Genomic DNA, 17,357 nt, shown 5'->3' with positions numbered 1-17,357 from the left:
TTAAAACAAGGTAGAGAAAATGATATCCACAGAAATAATGATGGAAAGGGCGGAGTTGAACCAAATGAGCTGGAAAATATTTTCTAGGCAGAACAGGAACCTTTGTCACAATAAACATGTGCCTGCCTCTGGTGTTGGAGATAATAGGAAGTTACATCAGACCTTGCACTTCTCGCCTTAAGGTGATGTTGGAGTAGTAGTCTTTGTTCCCTGACAAGAGATTTCTCACATTATGAAAATACAGATCTGCAATGCTTTATTCCCTTCCAGGCAGAGGCAGCATGTTTCTCTTCACAGATACTGCGGCACTTGTGCTTTCCAATCAGTATACTTTAGTTACAGAGATATATCCTGTCTTATTTCTGCTCACCAGGTCTAACAGGCAAATCAGAGTTATGCACAGTGGAATGTGCATTCCCCTGACTTGATTTTGTGAATTTGCCGGTGACAAAATCTCCAGACATGTTGGCATCAGTTACTTTTACAAGCAGTCACTTGGGAAATTTTTTTTTGTCTCACTATTCCTATTAACGGAGTGCCATGTTTACATGATTGCCAGACTTATTTTGTCTAGTTCTCACCATCATTCGCCTTGGGCTAATATTGTCCTTTACTTTTACAATAATCTTGTCTTTCACCTACTATCTCTCCATCCCCGGGTTTGGGGCATCTAAAGAGTTTAAGGTACTTCATTAAAACAATTTCCCTGATTTCATGTGATTCTAGGTTGATGAAACAAGTTGATTCAATTTTCTCTCACAAGGCTGGCTTTTCTGATTGTCCGGATCTCCCTCCCAAGTCCCCCTCCTCCATTTGAAGATCCTTGAGTCATCAGTCTAAAAGCATGGCCAGAACCAGTATGTTTTGGTGAAACATTGAAACATGGTGAAAGGCATTACTAAAACATTCTCATACAAAGGACTCTGATGCAAAATCAACTTTGAATTTCTTGACTGTTTTTTACATCTGATGTACAAACTTTTCATACATTTTGTAAGCATTCGTCAACTCCTTCTGAGCAAATAGAGATCTTTATGAATGTTGGTCATTTAGTAATTCTACTTTGTTTTCCTGTTGCTTTCTTTTGTAATATATTTTCAAATCACTAAGCAATAAATCCAATCAGTAAGTTAATGATATACAGTTGACTTGCATAGCATGTGCCAACATTTTTTAGTCATAAAACGTTATAATTCAGTTAAATATTATCCCAAGACACACCAGGTTGAAAGTCACTGCTTTGCAGAAGCCGTATTTCCTGTAACCTTCAGGTTCAAAAAGAGAGATTCTAAAAACATCTCTGAGAGAGATGTGTGTAAACACAGCTTGGTCAAAGGCACTTCATGACCAGTACTAGGCAGTTTCAGTAATTGTTTTCCAAGTGAAGGCTTGGATAATAACCTAGCCCATGAAGAGGCTGATACATGTCTATGTGTTGTGTTTCTTTGCTCCGGTGGATACTCAGTCATCCACAGCAAGTGGATGCCAGTGCTGTAATGGCTCTTCTGCGCCACCTGGAGAAGTCTGCATCTCTACCAGCTGGTGTGGGGACAGCAGTGATGAGAAACAAGGTAAGTCTCATGGGCCTTAGCAGAAGTGTGATACAGTTTGGTAACCGAATGCAACAGCGGAGAGAACTAGGGGGATTTTTTTATGTTAAAAAATGTTTGAGAATTCTTTTTTTACCCTCTTCATTTCATTTTTTAAGAAAGGTTTTTCCAGCTTCAGTTTGATTTTTCCTGCTCTTTTTTATTTCAACATTTGTGAAGTGCAAGGCTCTAAGAAATCTTCAAATGGATATTATTTGGCAAAGCAAGTGTTTCCTCATCCAAATTCAGTGCAGATCAGGCAAGTAATACATTTTTCTTTAATTTGTGGTAAAATTGTTTGATAGAATTCAGTTTTAATCCAAAATTCCTAGACCAACGTATAAGCTACAACAGCGCTGCTTTTTTTTTTTTTTTTTTTGCCTAGACAAGGCTGGAAATTTTCTTGAATTCGTGAGCTGATTATCCTGGCTTTGTGACATTAATTGGTTATAAATACTATTGGTGCTGTTTCCTGTAAGGAATTGATCTAAGTGGCGAGAGTGAATTTTAACTGCTATTGTCTGAGAAAATTTGCATCAGAACTCTAGTATTTCCAGAATACTGTACTACGGAATGGTGCTGCAAATAATTTAATGTCAGGTTTTTAAGCTCAGCTGGAGATGAAACACCACAGTCACTTGCTCATGCTGGAATGTAAAGGAGATTTGAAGTAAAATTTGTGTGTAGAGATTAGAAGGGTTTGAAAATTGAAAATAAAAATAAAGTAAAATACAATAATGGTAAGGGTAATAATGATAAATCAAAATATTAATAAAAAGGAAAAAAATGCAAGTGATGCACAATACAATTGCTCGCCACTCCCCCCAGTTTATACATTGGCCATGACCTTTCCCAGCTATATTCCCCCAAAGCTTTGGTGGTTTTCTTTTATTTTTTTCACAGAATTACAGAATATTCTGAGTTGGAAGGGACCCAAAAGAATCATTGGGTCCAACTCTTAAGTGCATGGCCCATCTGCAGACCATACCTACAGCCTTGGTATTATTCGCACCAGGCTCTGATCAACTGCGCTAACCCTGCGAACCTCACTGGCAGAGCATGAGACAAAGGGACAAAATAAGTCCTTGCCATAGGATATATATGACTTAGCAGAAACCCAAAACATCAGTGTGTTATCAACAACACTGTCATTCCAAATCCAAAGCAGCACTGTAACAGCTACTGAGAAGAAATTAACTCTACCCTAGCTGAAACCAGGACAGACGCATAAGATAATCCTTCTCCTTGAGGATTTCTTGTTCTGAATGCAAAGAAGAGCTTGTATTTATCAAAAATTTTAATTCTAACTAAAAATCTTATCTAAGTTCTTCTACTCACTATGCAACAAAGGAAGCTACCACCTTTGTTGGGATTTTAAATTTCACTTTAAATATAAAAGAGATGGTCTTTAGATGAGCCTGTGTCTTTCTGTCCACACTGAAAACTGCTAATTAAAACTGATAGCAATCACTGTATTCAGCTGAAATCTGTGAGAAAGAGCAGTGACTTAAATCTAGGTTCTTCAAATTACAGTTGTGTGTCCAGCTATGTAAAGTTTTTCTTTCTCTGATAAGACTCCCTGTTTTATCCAAAGAGGATGCAGAGATCTGTTTGGAACAGGAGTCTAGAATCAAATCTTGGATACTTGACTTTTATTTCTCTGCAAATAGAGCAATTGTTAAGACTGTATTTGATATCAGTACATTTTTGTAAGTTTCTGGAGCTGTACAAAAATGTATTAAATGGCAATGGCTGCAAATTATGCCTGTTGAATTCCCTAACATGTCTAACACATCTCAGATTAGAATAGATTTTTATCACTTGCACAAGAGATGGTTATCCTGAGTTCTGCTGCATAGCCTTGAAATTCTGATTGTGCTTGGTCTTAATTTCCCTGGAAAGGGCATTTCCTCCAGGCAGCATTTTCTATTGTGATTGTAGAATATGGAACAAGAGGTGCACTCTTCCATTATTTTTTTATGGAGGCTTTTTACACTGGCTTGTTGAAGGAATACAGCTATAGAGAAATACTTATATGAAAGAAGGGAATTAAAGGTTTCTCCAAAGAGCATTATAGAAAAATGAGTCTATGGGCTCTGTAAAAACCTAAATATGAAATTATATTGTATTTCATATGAATGAGCCACAGGTGTAGAACTAGGCTTTGAGGGACAGGCTGCATGCTGGGACTGCTTGGATAATGCTCCGGATTACTTCAGGAGATAAATCAGCTGTCAGACATGAAGATACAGATCAGGCTGTCGAATCTAAGATTTGTCCTGCTGCCACTCTTTCTTGTGATTTGGGATTATTGCAAAATTATTTTTCTGCTTAGGTTTCAGATCCTGATCTCATGTTGGTGACAGGTTCCTGCTCTTTCCCTTGGGCTTTGCTCAAATTTAAGGAAGCTTCTGCAGTGAAAATATATAAAAGTTGGAATTCCAGTTTTTATTGTTCATTTGATCTTCATATTGCAAAATATTTGCCAGGAAATTAATGATAACTAACTACTCTTAAAAATATTTTGTTCCTAGAATATCCCAAACTGAGATTTTATACACACACACACTTAAAATAGAATGTTTAACTGTAGTCTCTTCCCGGAACACTTGGAATTTTTTTGTAGAGGTTATTTTAGATAATTTTTTTGCTCACAGGAAATTCAGCAAAAGTTGTCTAAAAAATCCCACACATTTCATCCTTCTGAACTTTTCCTCTCTAAGCAGTGACTTTACCTTTGTAAATCTATCTTCCAGCAAATTTACATTGGTTTGCTTTGAAGTTATATTTTCTGTGAAAATGAATATTGCTTTGGAAAATAATGATGATTAATTTTTAATTTAAAACCTAAAAATTAATTTTAAAGGGTACAATTCTTGCTATTTCATGCATATTAATTTGCAATTGTTTTTTCAGGTATGAGAAAATTCCTGAAGAAATACTGAAGATGATTTAGTTCATTTCATGCAATGTGAAGCAGATATGCTTCAGCAGTGTTTGTGCTTTTGATGAACATCTGACATGCTTTTTAGCCACTTAAACATCCAAGGAATAAAAGCATCAATAAAAATTTGGTTGATGATTCAGCCAATCTGCACATTAACTTGAGTCTGGAATGCTTGTGTGAATTATTTCTGTTTTCCCCTCTCTCACCTTGTAATTAATAGTTGCAGTAAACTGACATGAATATGAAAGTCATGAAATTGAACATCATAGTGTGACTATAAATGCTGCAGTTGCAACTTTATTTAAAATGACTAGTGAACTGTGATAATACAGACTAGACCAAAGGCATTAGCTGGGGCCTGGAGCAAGCACCAATTTGAGAGGGAGTGTGAAGTCATTGTAGTTCTTGTGTCTAACCAGAATCCCAATTAGAAGGCAGGGTCTTAACCCATTTTCCTCTGCTGTGTAAGACAAAGGGCAGGGAAACAGAAAGTTTCCACACAGGACATGAAATCCACAGACAGAACCACATACTGGCCACCCTGCTTGGGCTGAAGTTGCAAAAAGTTTGCTCTTTACAGCTGCCTCTACTTAGACTTTTTTTTTTTTTAATTAAATCCTTCCACCACCACAATAAGTTCTTCAAGGAATGGGGATATCTAGCCTGTCAAGCACATCCAGGCACTTTCATTCAGCTTGGATATGATGCATAAAGAGCTTTTTGACACCCGTGCAGAAACCAAAATCTGTCCCTCCATCCCAGGAAGTAATTATTTATCTGGTCACATACCCTCCTCAAATTGCCTGAATGAACTCGTACACCAAACTGGGTTCTGAGGACTCGTTTAATCTCTTGTTTTAATGATGTGGAATACAAAAAAATTGCTATCTGATTACATCCTGATGTTAAGTCTTTGTTTTTCTATGCAAGAACTCTGGACAAATTCTTTTCCTTAGAGCTGCAGTGTATTTTAAGAACAGTCTCTGCATATAAACTATACTAGCTTGGAGAGTTTCCTACAAAAAGGTAACTACACACACGTTTGTGATGAGAAGAGCATATATTATAGTAATAAAATATAAGCAGACGAGTTTGGATTTGGTTTGGTGAAGGAAGGACTTGGTTCTTTGTTTGGGGTTTTTTTCCAATGTTCGTTTTCATTCCCACTTGTCTCTCTTCCACTGTGCTGTTTCTTTGTTCATGATTTTTTTTCGGGCCCTGTTCAGAGTGTTTCTGTGTGTTAATTAAACAGCAAGTGATGGTGAAAAAATACTCTTTTGCTTCTGTTTTTAAGCTTTTAATTTTTTGTTTGTTTTCTTCAATTCAGGTTCCTCCTGGGACAAGTGTGATTTTGAAACCAATCTGTGCAAAGCTCTTCCTGAATTCAATTTACATCCTGTCTGGATAAGAAGAAATGGCCAATCTGGCATGGGACCACCGTATTCTGACCACAGTGGGAATGAGAGTGGTAAGACTCCTCATGTTCTTTGAGGAAGCCACGGACTCTTACAAATTAGGTAGTTTTCTATTTAGTTTGCTACATTTTGCTAATTTCTTGATAGTTGAATTATATTCAGCTATGTATTTTCTGAGCAGTTATGTCTTACGTTGTTAGGTGATTGCAAATACAATAATCCAGAATTTGAGGGGCGGGGGGGGATGGGGAAAGACAGTATTCCAGTAAGCAATTCTCGTTATCATAGAGGAGTAAATAATCCATTTCAAAAGATGTGCTTATCTAGCAGAGTGATCTTTACTTGTTTTGGAGATACTGGGTTATAAATTCAGTCTTGATGATTGCAAAGTTTAGAAATTTTGAGACATATTTTCATGTTTTCTTGGACTGGTAAATGCCTGGATTGTATATCTATTATCTGTGGCTAATATTACTGTTTCAAATATTTTGAGAGAGGAGGACTTTGTATCTGGAGACAGAATAAGCTTTGATAGTCTGTCTTTGAGCCAGCTTCTTTCTAAATCTTCTTACAATTCTACTTTGCCTTGAAGACTCTCAACTAAGTAATTCCTTTTCTCTGTTCTCAGACAGAACATACCCTTTATACTTGTCCTATGGCCAAATTAATCCTGCTTTTCCTTCTGTAATACGTACTGTAATACAATAACTGTTTAGTTCTCCATATTTTTTGTTATTCTCTTTCCCTTCATCTCCACCCACACCCTCTCATCTCTCCTGGGCACAAGCAGTACTTTGGCAGCCCTCAGTGTGAGCACCCGGAGGCAGGCATGCGGTGTTGGAGCAGGTACAAGAAGATAATCCTATGTGGGATGCAAGTGTTGTTGTGATTAGCCCACGTGCTTTACACCTTTTTCCCAAACTGTGATGATCTGGGAGCGTGGAAATCTTCACTGTTCTAAAGTAGCATCTCTTACACATTGCATAAGGTACCAAACAGGTAGAAGTTCCCTGACCTGATGAGTATAAACTGGTGGTTTCAAGGTGAATGAAGGGAAAACTTGCTTAGAAATCAGCAGATGAAAATGGAACCCAAGTTTAAACATTTTTATTGAAAAAAACAACAAAAAACCCCACTCTACCTTTTCCTTCTGATCACTTCAAGTTCTCATTTCACAGTGGCTAACTCTCATGATACTCTGCAATTAGGAAACTTTATACATGTGGTATGGTTTTAGCAACTTCAGGTTTTGCTTGTGTGTATCACAGAAGCACTGCTGTGAGTATTATGCTTCCAAACATAAGGTTGCTCTTGAATAAGCATTGATTTAAACTGATACTAGCACAAAAATATGAGCAGCTGCCAAACATTTTTCATAAACTTAAGCTTTGTTTCAAGTATGCAAATTGTGAAATAGTTTATCTTTAAAATAATAAAACACTTCTGATCAAGAAACACATTAAAAAAACCCAAAAGTACCATGGAATACAAATGTAGCAAACTCTTGGCTGGAATCTAAATAGGTTAGCCAGACAACAGTCTTGCTGTAGTTGAAGTTTCTAGGATTTGTGCATAATTGCTAGTACACACCACATCAGGACATAACAAAGGCCAGAAATATGCTCCTATAACCATAAAATAGGTTACACTTATCTTGCAAAAAACTAGTGGGGAACGGAAAATTTTACTTATATAGACAGCCAAAGCTACCAAAAGATTGAGAATCATCAACTGAAGTGTTTGTTATAGACAAAACAAACTGTTCAGTCACCTGTATGTTCACATTTACTTGTTTTGGGCATTCAGTCACTGCTGTGTCTGCCAGGTCTGAATTGTCCAGTCGTCATGTTGATCTAAGTTATTTTATTCAGGTAGCAGGAAGCTTGAATACTTGCAGCTATTCAGCTTTCTGAGAGGCTGTGTACTCAGATCTGTGAACTGAATAGCTAAGGAGATTTAAATATATTTTATTAATTTGCTTTTATTTTTCTACCTGGAGAATGTCTGAACTGTACTTTCATTTTCTAAATGCCGGTTCTAATCGCCTAGGAAATATTTATCTTCTTATGGCAGTGAGTCAAGTTTTCCCACTGCTGGTGACTCAACAGCCTATGTAATCAGTTTTATGTTGTATCCTGCTTAAAACCCAGAAATGATTCTCTATTGTGACAAGCGAGCAGAGTATGCTCTGTGGCAGAGTGTTAAAGGGAAGACTTCCTGCCATCAGGATAATACATACACACTAGCAGAAAAGCAAAGATCCCTTGGTAAATTTAACTCCTTTGAAGATTTATGTATGTATTTAGTAGAACCCAAAACATTTCTTTAGGTCAGTCTCTCACGGCTCTTTTTTTTCTCACTGAAAAAGTAATTGAGCAGACCAGTGACAACTACTTTGAAAAAAACCCAAACCAAAACACAACCTGATTTTGCTAGCTGAAACTACTCTCTATGCAAAGGTCCAATTTGAGATGAATGTTCAAAGAATTTCTTAAAATTACTGTTTCTGCCCCATCTGTGTAAAAAATCCTGTGGCAGTGAAAAATATATTTTTAACTCTTAGACACATTTATTTTCGGAGAACTAAAAGAAAAGTTTCAAAATTTCATGGAAGCTAACATCCAATGGAACAGATTGGAGTCAGGAACAGGGCTCTGCAGAGGCACCAAGCCATCTGTTGTGGGTAGGAACAAGGTAGATCCTTGCAGCTGGCAGGCTCTGAAAGTGCTGTCTGAGCAGTCAGGAAAGGTCTAAAACCTGGGGTCAGCATGGCCATTGCCCTGGTATCAGGCTGCAAAATGCTCCTCTGTGGGATTGCTCAGCTGGCTCCAGACCGGAGCTGGGCTGGTGGTGCTTCATCAGGGGCTTTCCAGTTCCACATAAGGATGAGAGGTCAAGGTGGGTAGTTTAATAAATTAAGTATTTAGATGGTTTGATTTATCCTCTAATATTTTGTTAATGTAATAGTCTTTATTTTTATGATTTTTTTTATTCCTTTTTTTTTTTTTAATCCTTTTTTTTAAATTCCAAGTCCCACTTGGCTTTTTTTCTCTTTCATCTTCCTCCTTTCATTAGAATGTTAATGTCAGAGGACAACAGTTTACTTGACATTGTTTGGAGTTTGGGAAGGAGAAGAGAAAGGAAGAAAAAGGATTAAAAATAGATTGAGTCTTTTTCTATTCTTTATATTTCCTCTTGCATCCTTTAACATCTAACATCTCTGAAATCTTCATGTTCAGGAAGAGCCAAATTTTGACTTGCAGTGTTTGATATCCTAAAAAAGGGTGGTTGCCTTCCATCTTTCATAAGACCTGAAACAATATTTTTAGGAAGATACACAATCAATCAAAGGTCAGGACAACAACCATGGTTCACTGACTCCTCTTGAGCTGTTAGACTTTCAAGTGAAGCAAGGGCTTGTTTTGTAAATGAAAGATAATGGTACCTTTAATGGTAGCTTTGAAATTCTGAAGACAGCTTTTTATGTTGGGAATGTGTACAGGGATACCACAACCTTCTCTCTGCAGTGAGGGAATTTTCCCAGCAGCCAGAAACCAGACACCTATCTGAACACCAGCAGAACCTATAAACACACCACAGTCTTCTCTCCCATGTTCCACCATCTCCTCAGAGACCTGAATTGTCATGATAAATGTGTATTGTTGCTTATGGCAGTTTGATGTTTAGGCATGAAATATGTTATCTATTCAATAGTTGGAGTTTAAAGTCTTTAATCAGCTTTCTGAGTTAGTCTCACTTTGTCCCAAAATTTTGCACTTCCAAGTTGAGTATTCAAGCCATCACCACATGAAACATTTTGGAATCCTACTTAAAATTTTGGCTGGAACATGGAGCAATACCATGACAATATTGAACATGAAAAAAAGCTTGGAACACAATGGCTACAAGTGCTATTAATCTTTTCTGAGGAAACAATTCTAGCTGGCTTTTTGGTTATTAATTTATACCTGTGCATATTGCTCTTCGTGTTTTGTTGTTGATTTTTTTTTCCAAGCTTCTAAATTTTCTCTTTTTATTCCTTTTAATAGCTTATTTCCTCTCATTGTCCTCTGAAATGCAATCATCTTCTGCAACTTTAAGGACAAATGTTTTCCTTCCAACTGATGAAGAACACATTTGCCAGGTATTTTAATACACAGTCCTTGTATTACATTCTTTGCCGTAGTATTTCCCTAGAATAATCAGATGTTCTTATTTTTCCTAGATTAGATTTCATTATTGGGTCAGTCAAATGAGCGGAGCATTGATGGTGGGGCTTCAAAAGCACTCTGAAGATACCATTACAAATATTTGGCAAGTGTCTGGAGAACTACGAAATCAGTGGAATGTAAATAACATCACAATCAATAGCACCGAAAAGTATCAGGTTAGTAAATTGAGGTAGCTGTAAAGGAGACTTCTTAAATGGGTTATAAACTGTGGGCCTTTTTAATAGGTCAGCACTAAATATTTTGTAAATGGAAAGACAGCACTATCATGAGGTAAACAAGAAAAAAGCCATTTTGAAGATCATAGTTTGCATTAGCAGATGCAGCTTGTCCTTATCTCTTAATGGTGTTAAAACTAATATCAAACTTTGCTTGAACTGTGCATGTGTCTTAAATAAAAGTCAGTCTCATTGAGCCATAAATTATCTACCAGCCCATAGAGGTGATATACTTCTGATCTTAACTTTCAGTACAGTATTCTCTTAGCCGCAGCCTAACGGGACTGATAAACTCAAGGTTTCATTTGTATGGGAAACAGCATTTTATACTATGAGGTACTTTTTTCTACAGGGGTGCTGCAGGTGCCAAACACAGTACTTAACTATTAATTGCAGCTTTGGGCCTTTGTAACAGAACACATGTGTGCGGTTTTATTTTGCTCAAAGCTACTGAAGAGCAATGCAAATGTCATAAGCTATTTAAATGTTATTACATGTGCATTTACAGAGCACATTAGCATAGTAAATGTAACTTAGGGCTGTAATATTGTGGGTGATGTACACTCTCTGTCATGTGTAATACTGGAGAGAAGGTGGGGAGCAGAGCAGAAAATGAGAGGCCTTTCCTGCTACAGCAGTTACTGTGAAGTTGCTCAGCATACAAACCTGAAGGCATAGCAGCACAACCTCATTTCAATACACCAAATGAGTAACATAATTACTTGACTTGCATATTGTGCTAAAGCATCCAACAGGATCTTGATGCTTGAAGTAATACTGGCCTGCTCAACCCTTCTGAGAATGTATATTGCAAAATACCCGTACCCAACTCAACACAAGTATCAGTGCTGGTATTGGTCAATAACTTACCTCTACCTGATAGGAGAGTATATATAGCAATCTGAGGTTGTACTGGAAGGGTTTACTTCTAGATTTAATTTTTTCATGCTTCATATTATTTGGAAAATTGACCGAGTCCGGGAATGGTTAATATAATATGGCATCTACTTCCTCTGAATTGCTAGGTCAAATCCTAATTAGATCATTGCTTGCAAACCTGGTTATCCTTTGGCCTCTATCAAGTGAACTGATGGGCAGAGTCCAGCTTTAAAGAGGCAGGTGTCAAACTTAGTGCAGTAATCATTACAACTAGTTTAAGAAATACAGCTCAGCCTCTCACAAAACCTAGAGTCTGAAGCTGAGCAAATTTTCTTCTTTGTTTGCACATTTTGCTCCAGTGAATACATGCAAGATGTCACTGTCATAGAACTGAATGCAACTCACTTGCCCTTTTGCACTTGTTCTTTTATATGACAAGATACTTAGCCTACAGGGATACCTGTGGCATTTTTCAAGACAAAATTTTGATTATTAATGTTTCTATGGAAAAAAAATGATGGGAGACATAATTTTTATTTGGATGTACAAATCACTTTGAAATAGGGTGCTTTAATACTTTTGTCAATTTTACAAATATTTTTGAAGTGAGATGTTAGTTAAAATCAATCTCTGAACCTCCACTGCTTATTTTCTTTGCTCATTTTGATGTTGACTGTTTAACACTTAAGTCTCTTCCTACTAAGAGTCTGGATTATATTTATGGGTTACAGAATTTCATGTTGGCACTTAAAAATCTCCATTTTTTGGAATTCTGAAATAAAAAGATTGTCAGTGATTTAGCTACTGAACAAGTAGCAAACTCAGTATGTCTGTTTTGGCTGGGTTTTGTAGAACTGTGTCATGATTTTTTCTTCTAAGCTACTTTTCCTCTTATTTACTGAGAACAAATTTCTGTCTCCTAGAATTCATTAAGGGAAAGGGTTCTAGGCTTGGGGTTCATTTCTGTCTTTGTGCTTGATTCCTATTCTACCTTGTGCTTTGCTGCTGTGCTGGCAATCTGTCCCTGTGGCTGCACTGTGGAGTCAGTCCAGCTTGTGTTTGATCCCACCTACAGTCCACCTAGAACTTTCATCCCACTAATGGGGCCGCAAAGTTAATTTGTTCTGGTGCTCACAGATATTGCATAGATACAGATCATGGCAGATATGAGCAAAAAGTGCCACTAAGTAGACTCTTTTTGTTATTGACTTGTGAGCTTAAGGAACTCTAGACTTTGTATGAGAAAGAAAACGGAATGATTCCTTGCTGGAGTAAACTTGGGTGTGAGTCTGTTTGGTTGGTATTAGACTGAACTCAGCGGGGGTCAGCTGGGCATCTGCACCAGTAAAGCCTGTATAATATTTTTTAGATACAAGAGCAGCTGGAGGCATCTAGCAATATTATCTTCTGGAAGTGGGGAAGTTGAGAGACTGTTCATGAGTTTTGGGGAAACACAAGTTCATACAGACTTAATGGGCTATAATGGAATATGACCTTGAAGCAGCCTCTGATTTTGGACCAGCAAAGTGAGCTAGTCCCTCTTTAGCATTGTCTAAGTCACTTTGTTTCACTATATAATAAAATCTTTGAAAACCCATCTGCAAGCTACAGAAAGATATACATTAAAAATGAAGCTATTAATAACTGAATTTTGAGTTCACAATGAAACAGCACTCTGCAAAGGTGAAATATTTGTCAAATCCTTGATATTAAATAATATTTCTTGTTTCTTCTTTCTAATTATAAAACAGTGCACTATATTGTTTTAGAAACTTATCTGAAATAATGTAATGATAGAAACAGAAAATATAAATACACTTTTTGTCCTTCTAGTGGGGATGTCATGAAAGTACACATTAACTGCACATATCATTGCAGCAGAATTCAGGAATTCAAAATACTGTTCTCTGAACTAAATCAAATGAGTGAATTTCCATGATGCTGCATTTCAGTCATATAAACATATTTTTGAATGGGATATGGCTGCCATTCTTCCTGTGCAAGCCAACTGCAGCTTCAGAGAAACGAACAAAAGACAAAAGGTTACACCCCTCAAAACAATTCCCACTCATAACATAATGGTCATATAATTGGATAAGTTGTGTCATCTTGTACAGTGAAAAACCCAATTTTTGATAATTTATAGGTTTTCTGCATCAATATGTTAAACTATGCACAACATTGTTTCTGAACTCTCAAGGTAATATTTGAAAAATTATTGCTAACACTGTGAATTCCTTATTAAGAGCTAGAAGGTATCTCTAGGTAGATTGTGCCTCCAAGACTCTGGAAAATTCTGGAGCTGTGTCATCCCTAGCTGTGGCTAGGGAATAATTTAAGGAATGTTATTCATAAGATTGATTCGTTGGGTTGTTTTGATTGGTATGTTTTCTTGTTGTGTTTTCCCAAGCACTGTGACTGATCAGTCAGTTCCCTTGTACACCACTGCAGAAAACCTGTGACAGTCTGTACATTTACAAATGTGGATTGAAATCTGCCCTTAAGATGGAAATGTAAAATATTTGTAATTTTTTCTGTATAGAAGACTTTGGTAGGGAAAACAAATATCACTGTTGTAACATTAGAGCAGAATAATGGTCGACCAAGTACTCCTCAAGGTTTTTTTTTGCTAAAAACTTGATTAAAGACTTCTGAATAATGGTGGTTTTTTGCTGTGACTTTCCTCCAGGTTTCTGAGAAATTCTGAAATCAACCAGAAATTGTTCACATTTATAGTCTCTCCTTGAATAATGACTTGATAAAACACAAAATCCTTTGTGTTTTATTCTTTAATTGTCACGATCCTTGCTTAGATTTTAAGGCATTTTATTGTGATTTTCAGATCCTTCCTGTTGAATTTTATTTTAATCTTGAGTTAGATGATTGGACTACATATCTGTGCTTGTATGAATAAGCCACAGATGTATGAAAAAGCCAGGATGGTAATCCTTCAAAATTGTTAAATGTGTGATTAGAGTTCTCTTATTTCCAATAGAAACTCCATGGGCTAGACTGGCATATACTGTGTGCTCTTTTGTTTTTTCTGTGACACTGGTAAATTCCGTTTCTTGTTGATTTGCTGTTAATCTCTTTAGGTTATCTTTTGGGGGATGGTGGAGACCCAGACAAAAGGTGAAACTGTTGCCATTGATGATATTACCTTCAGTGAAGGATGTTCTTTGGCATGTGGTAAGAATACCTGCTTTTCAGGAGTAGGTCATTGTACTTTGTCTTTTCCTTGGATTAGAAAAGAAGAAACAATGGAAAGCCTTTTGTTGTTCAAGGGCTTTCTTAACGCTGTAAGTGGTTTCATTTGGCTCGTTTTAATTTTCCTAAACAATCATCTGTCTTCTCACATCTAAACACAGTTACAAAGAAAGACAATAAATACTTTAAGAAATCTGATACATTATAAATGTAGGGCTTAGTGGGCAAAAAAGATCTACTGTTTTTGGCAGAAGAATTGATGTGTTCAGCCAGCTCAGGCAAAGCTTTGGAGCTGACTAGGAAGATTCCCAAGGCACTTGTGTATTTCTAAATGCGCAAAGGTCCTGATCCTCAGCTGTGCGGTGGGGTTATGCTGTTCTGCTCTGCTACATCCAAGAGCTGTAATGTCAGGCTGGTCATCTCTGCAGTCAGACCATCCCTGCATGCCAGGATTCTTTAGCAAAACATTTCCTATTTCCCTTTTCAACCCAATGTATTTTCATGGAAAAGGACCACTACCCACCCTAGCATAAATTAAGTTGCTTGCTGCTCTGTGTTACAGAAGAGTACTGCCCTGTGGCACCTATGTCACAGCCTCAGGTGAGGGCAGTCCTGATTCAAAGCACCTCCTTTGTTTTCCTTTCTCTTATTCTTGGCATGGGCACAGAGGGTTTCGACTTTAAACTTAACTTGAGATATGGAAAGCAATGTTTGACACAGACCAAGCTAGGTTGCATGGTTGGTTTTGTGTGTACCATACTCCTAAACAGTGCTCTATAGACTTCCCCATAGGAAAAAACTGTTGAAAAGAGATGCACATGCATATTACTATCTTAGAGTGCTGAGCAATTGCAAGCAGATACATTCAAAGCAAGATACAAACCCTAATTTAATGATGCCAGCAGGCATGCCTATTTAGTTAAAAGGGGATCTATATTGGGGAAATGAAGTTTCAGGTACCTAAACTCGATCATGTCAGCTTCCTCATGTTAAAACTTTCTTACAGTGGAGAATTATAGACGTAAATATTATATGAATATTTTCATGCCAGGGCACAACTTGCTTTTCTGTTTTGTAAAGCTTTTCTAGCTGTATTAATTGAAAGGCAAAGATGCTAATTTAAAATTTTGGGTACTCTTGTCTATGAACTCAGGAAAGTATACAGTGTGCTTACTTTGAAAAAATGAATTTGAAATGGAATTTGAAACTTGTCCTCAATGTAAAGATGACAAGTATATGATTTTTAACCCAGCTTCTTTCTGCTCCCTGGAGGATTTCTGCAGATAAAAGGCTGGCATAAAATGAAAAAAATGCACTGCTAAATTCTAGAAATCTAGGTACTTGTTTAACCAGTTCCTGCCAGATGATGTAGATCTGTCTGTAAAAAAAATATTGAATTTTTCAACACAGTTATTCTAAAGCAAAAAATATTAAACCAAAACCAATCCGTTATAAAGATGAAATACCATCTCAAAGAGAGGGAAAAAGAAAAAAAAGAAACTGATTTATGTACTCACCATATCTTATAAATCCAGGTGTTAAACTCACCTTACATGCCAGCTGTTGAACTGCATACTGTGTCTTACAGGTTGAGCTGCTGCACTGTTAAGTGCCTCAGGTATATTCTAATAAGAGCCAGTTCTTATCCTGTGTTTCCTCATTAGGAGAAGTCAACTTCATTAGGTGACATCTAAATGGCTCACAGCAGCCAGAAACAGGGTCAAAGAATCTTAATTTTCTCCCTGAAAGAGGAATGTTACTACAGAACATTTTCCAATAATTAAAACAAAAGGTCAGACTACTGTTTTTTTCTCTAGTCCTTACGGAATGTCTGGATGAGTAGACTCTTAATGAAAACCACTTTAATTTCATGAAATTTCTAGTTAAAACTTGCATTTTTAATGTACCCTTCATGATTTTTAATCCCAGTATAAATGCACATAAGAGATGACCTGCATTTGTCTTCATTAGTATGACTGTGCTTTAAGGGTTGTAAGTCAAATACCTTAAATATTTGTGCTTTCAGGAGTTTCTTGATACAAACTGTGACTGTTAAATACAAAAGTAATTTCATTATGCTTTAAGTTCTCCCTTCCCTTCTATCCCTCCCCTGTCTCTCAAAATGTCTTACTTCAGTCTGTTGTCCAATTCTACTGAAGACTAAACTTCATGCATTGAAAAAAACACAACTAAAACCCTATCTTCAATATAGCAATTTACGATACTCTACAGTTTGTAGTTCCCCCAACAGCTGCCAAATAGTTTGTTATCACTCAAAACCCCCACAGCTCTTTGCTATACATTTGAATATGGGCTGCTGAAAAATAAAATACTTTGGCTGTAGAATAGAAAATATTGAAGTTATTTTCTGAAACACACTTAATGCAAAATCTCCTTTAATTATACCTTTAGTAGACCCTCTGTCCAAAGGCTTCATATTCTTATCCAAATGGCTGCTCTGCAGAATTTCCTCTCAACTGCCAGAGAATTATATATGAGAAGAACCCCACTAAGACTGTCCTTCTGATCTCTACATATAGAGATGAAAGCAAAGAGGTCTAAGGCATGAAAGTGGAATGTTATAAGGTAGAATCAGGCTTTTGTCCTCCTTAAGTCACTTGTAACACAGAAGTGACAAAGCCTCACTACAAAGTTATGGGGTTTTTTTCAGGAAACTGAAGTAATTATATATGTATTACTTATGATATATAAATTTTGACAAAAATCCAGTATGAATACTTCAACTGAAAAAATCTTAAACTTAATTCCTTAGTTAATTCTAATCCTGCAAAGACGTAGCCTTTAATATTACAGAAGAGGGTATTTGAGATGAACTGCTACAGGGATGAAAGTCAGAAAATCCAAAACACTAA

General features: G+C 36.8%; 1 protein-coding gene across 1 annotated transcript in view; it reads left to right on the top strand.

The window, feature by feature from the left end:
• The first annotated feature begins 1,408 nt into the window (after positions 1 to 1,408).
• The window catches only part of MALRD1 (MAM and LDL receptor class A domain containing 1), a 239,387-nt gene continuing 223,438 nt past the window's right edge, over positions 1,409 to 17,357 (top strand). Inside the window, exons 1-5 of the mRNA XM_039549861.1 lie at positions 1,409 to 1,571; positions 5,864 to 6,004; positions 10,001 to 10,095; positions 10,177 to 10,338; positions 14,373 to 14,466. Coding sequence (XP_039405795.1) covers positions 1,409 to 1,571; positions 5,864 to 6,004; positions 10,001 to 10,095; positions 10,177 to 10,338; positions 14,373 to 14,466 — 655 coding nt within the window. The remainder of the gene's footprint in view (positions 1,572 to 5,863; positions 6,005 to 10,000; positions 10,096 to 10,176; positions 10,339 to 14,372; positions 14,467 to 17,357) is intronic.

Source organism: Corvus cornix, chromosome 2, assembly GCF_000738735.6.
Source record: "Corvus cornix cornix isolate S_Up_H32 chromosome 2, ASM73873v5, whole genome shotgun sequence".
Classification (NCBI taxonomy): domain Eukaryota; kingdom Metazoa; phylum Chordata; class Aves; order Passeriformes; family Corvidae; genus Corvus; species Corvus cornix.
Note: the sequence above shows the minus strand (reverse complement) of the source record. Positions and strands in the feature narration are given on the sequence as shown.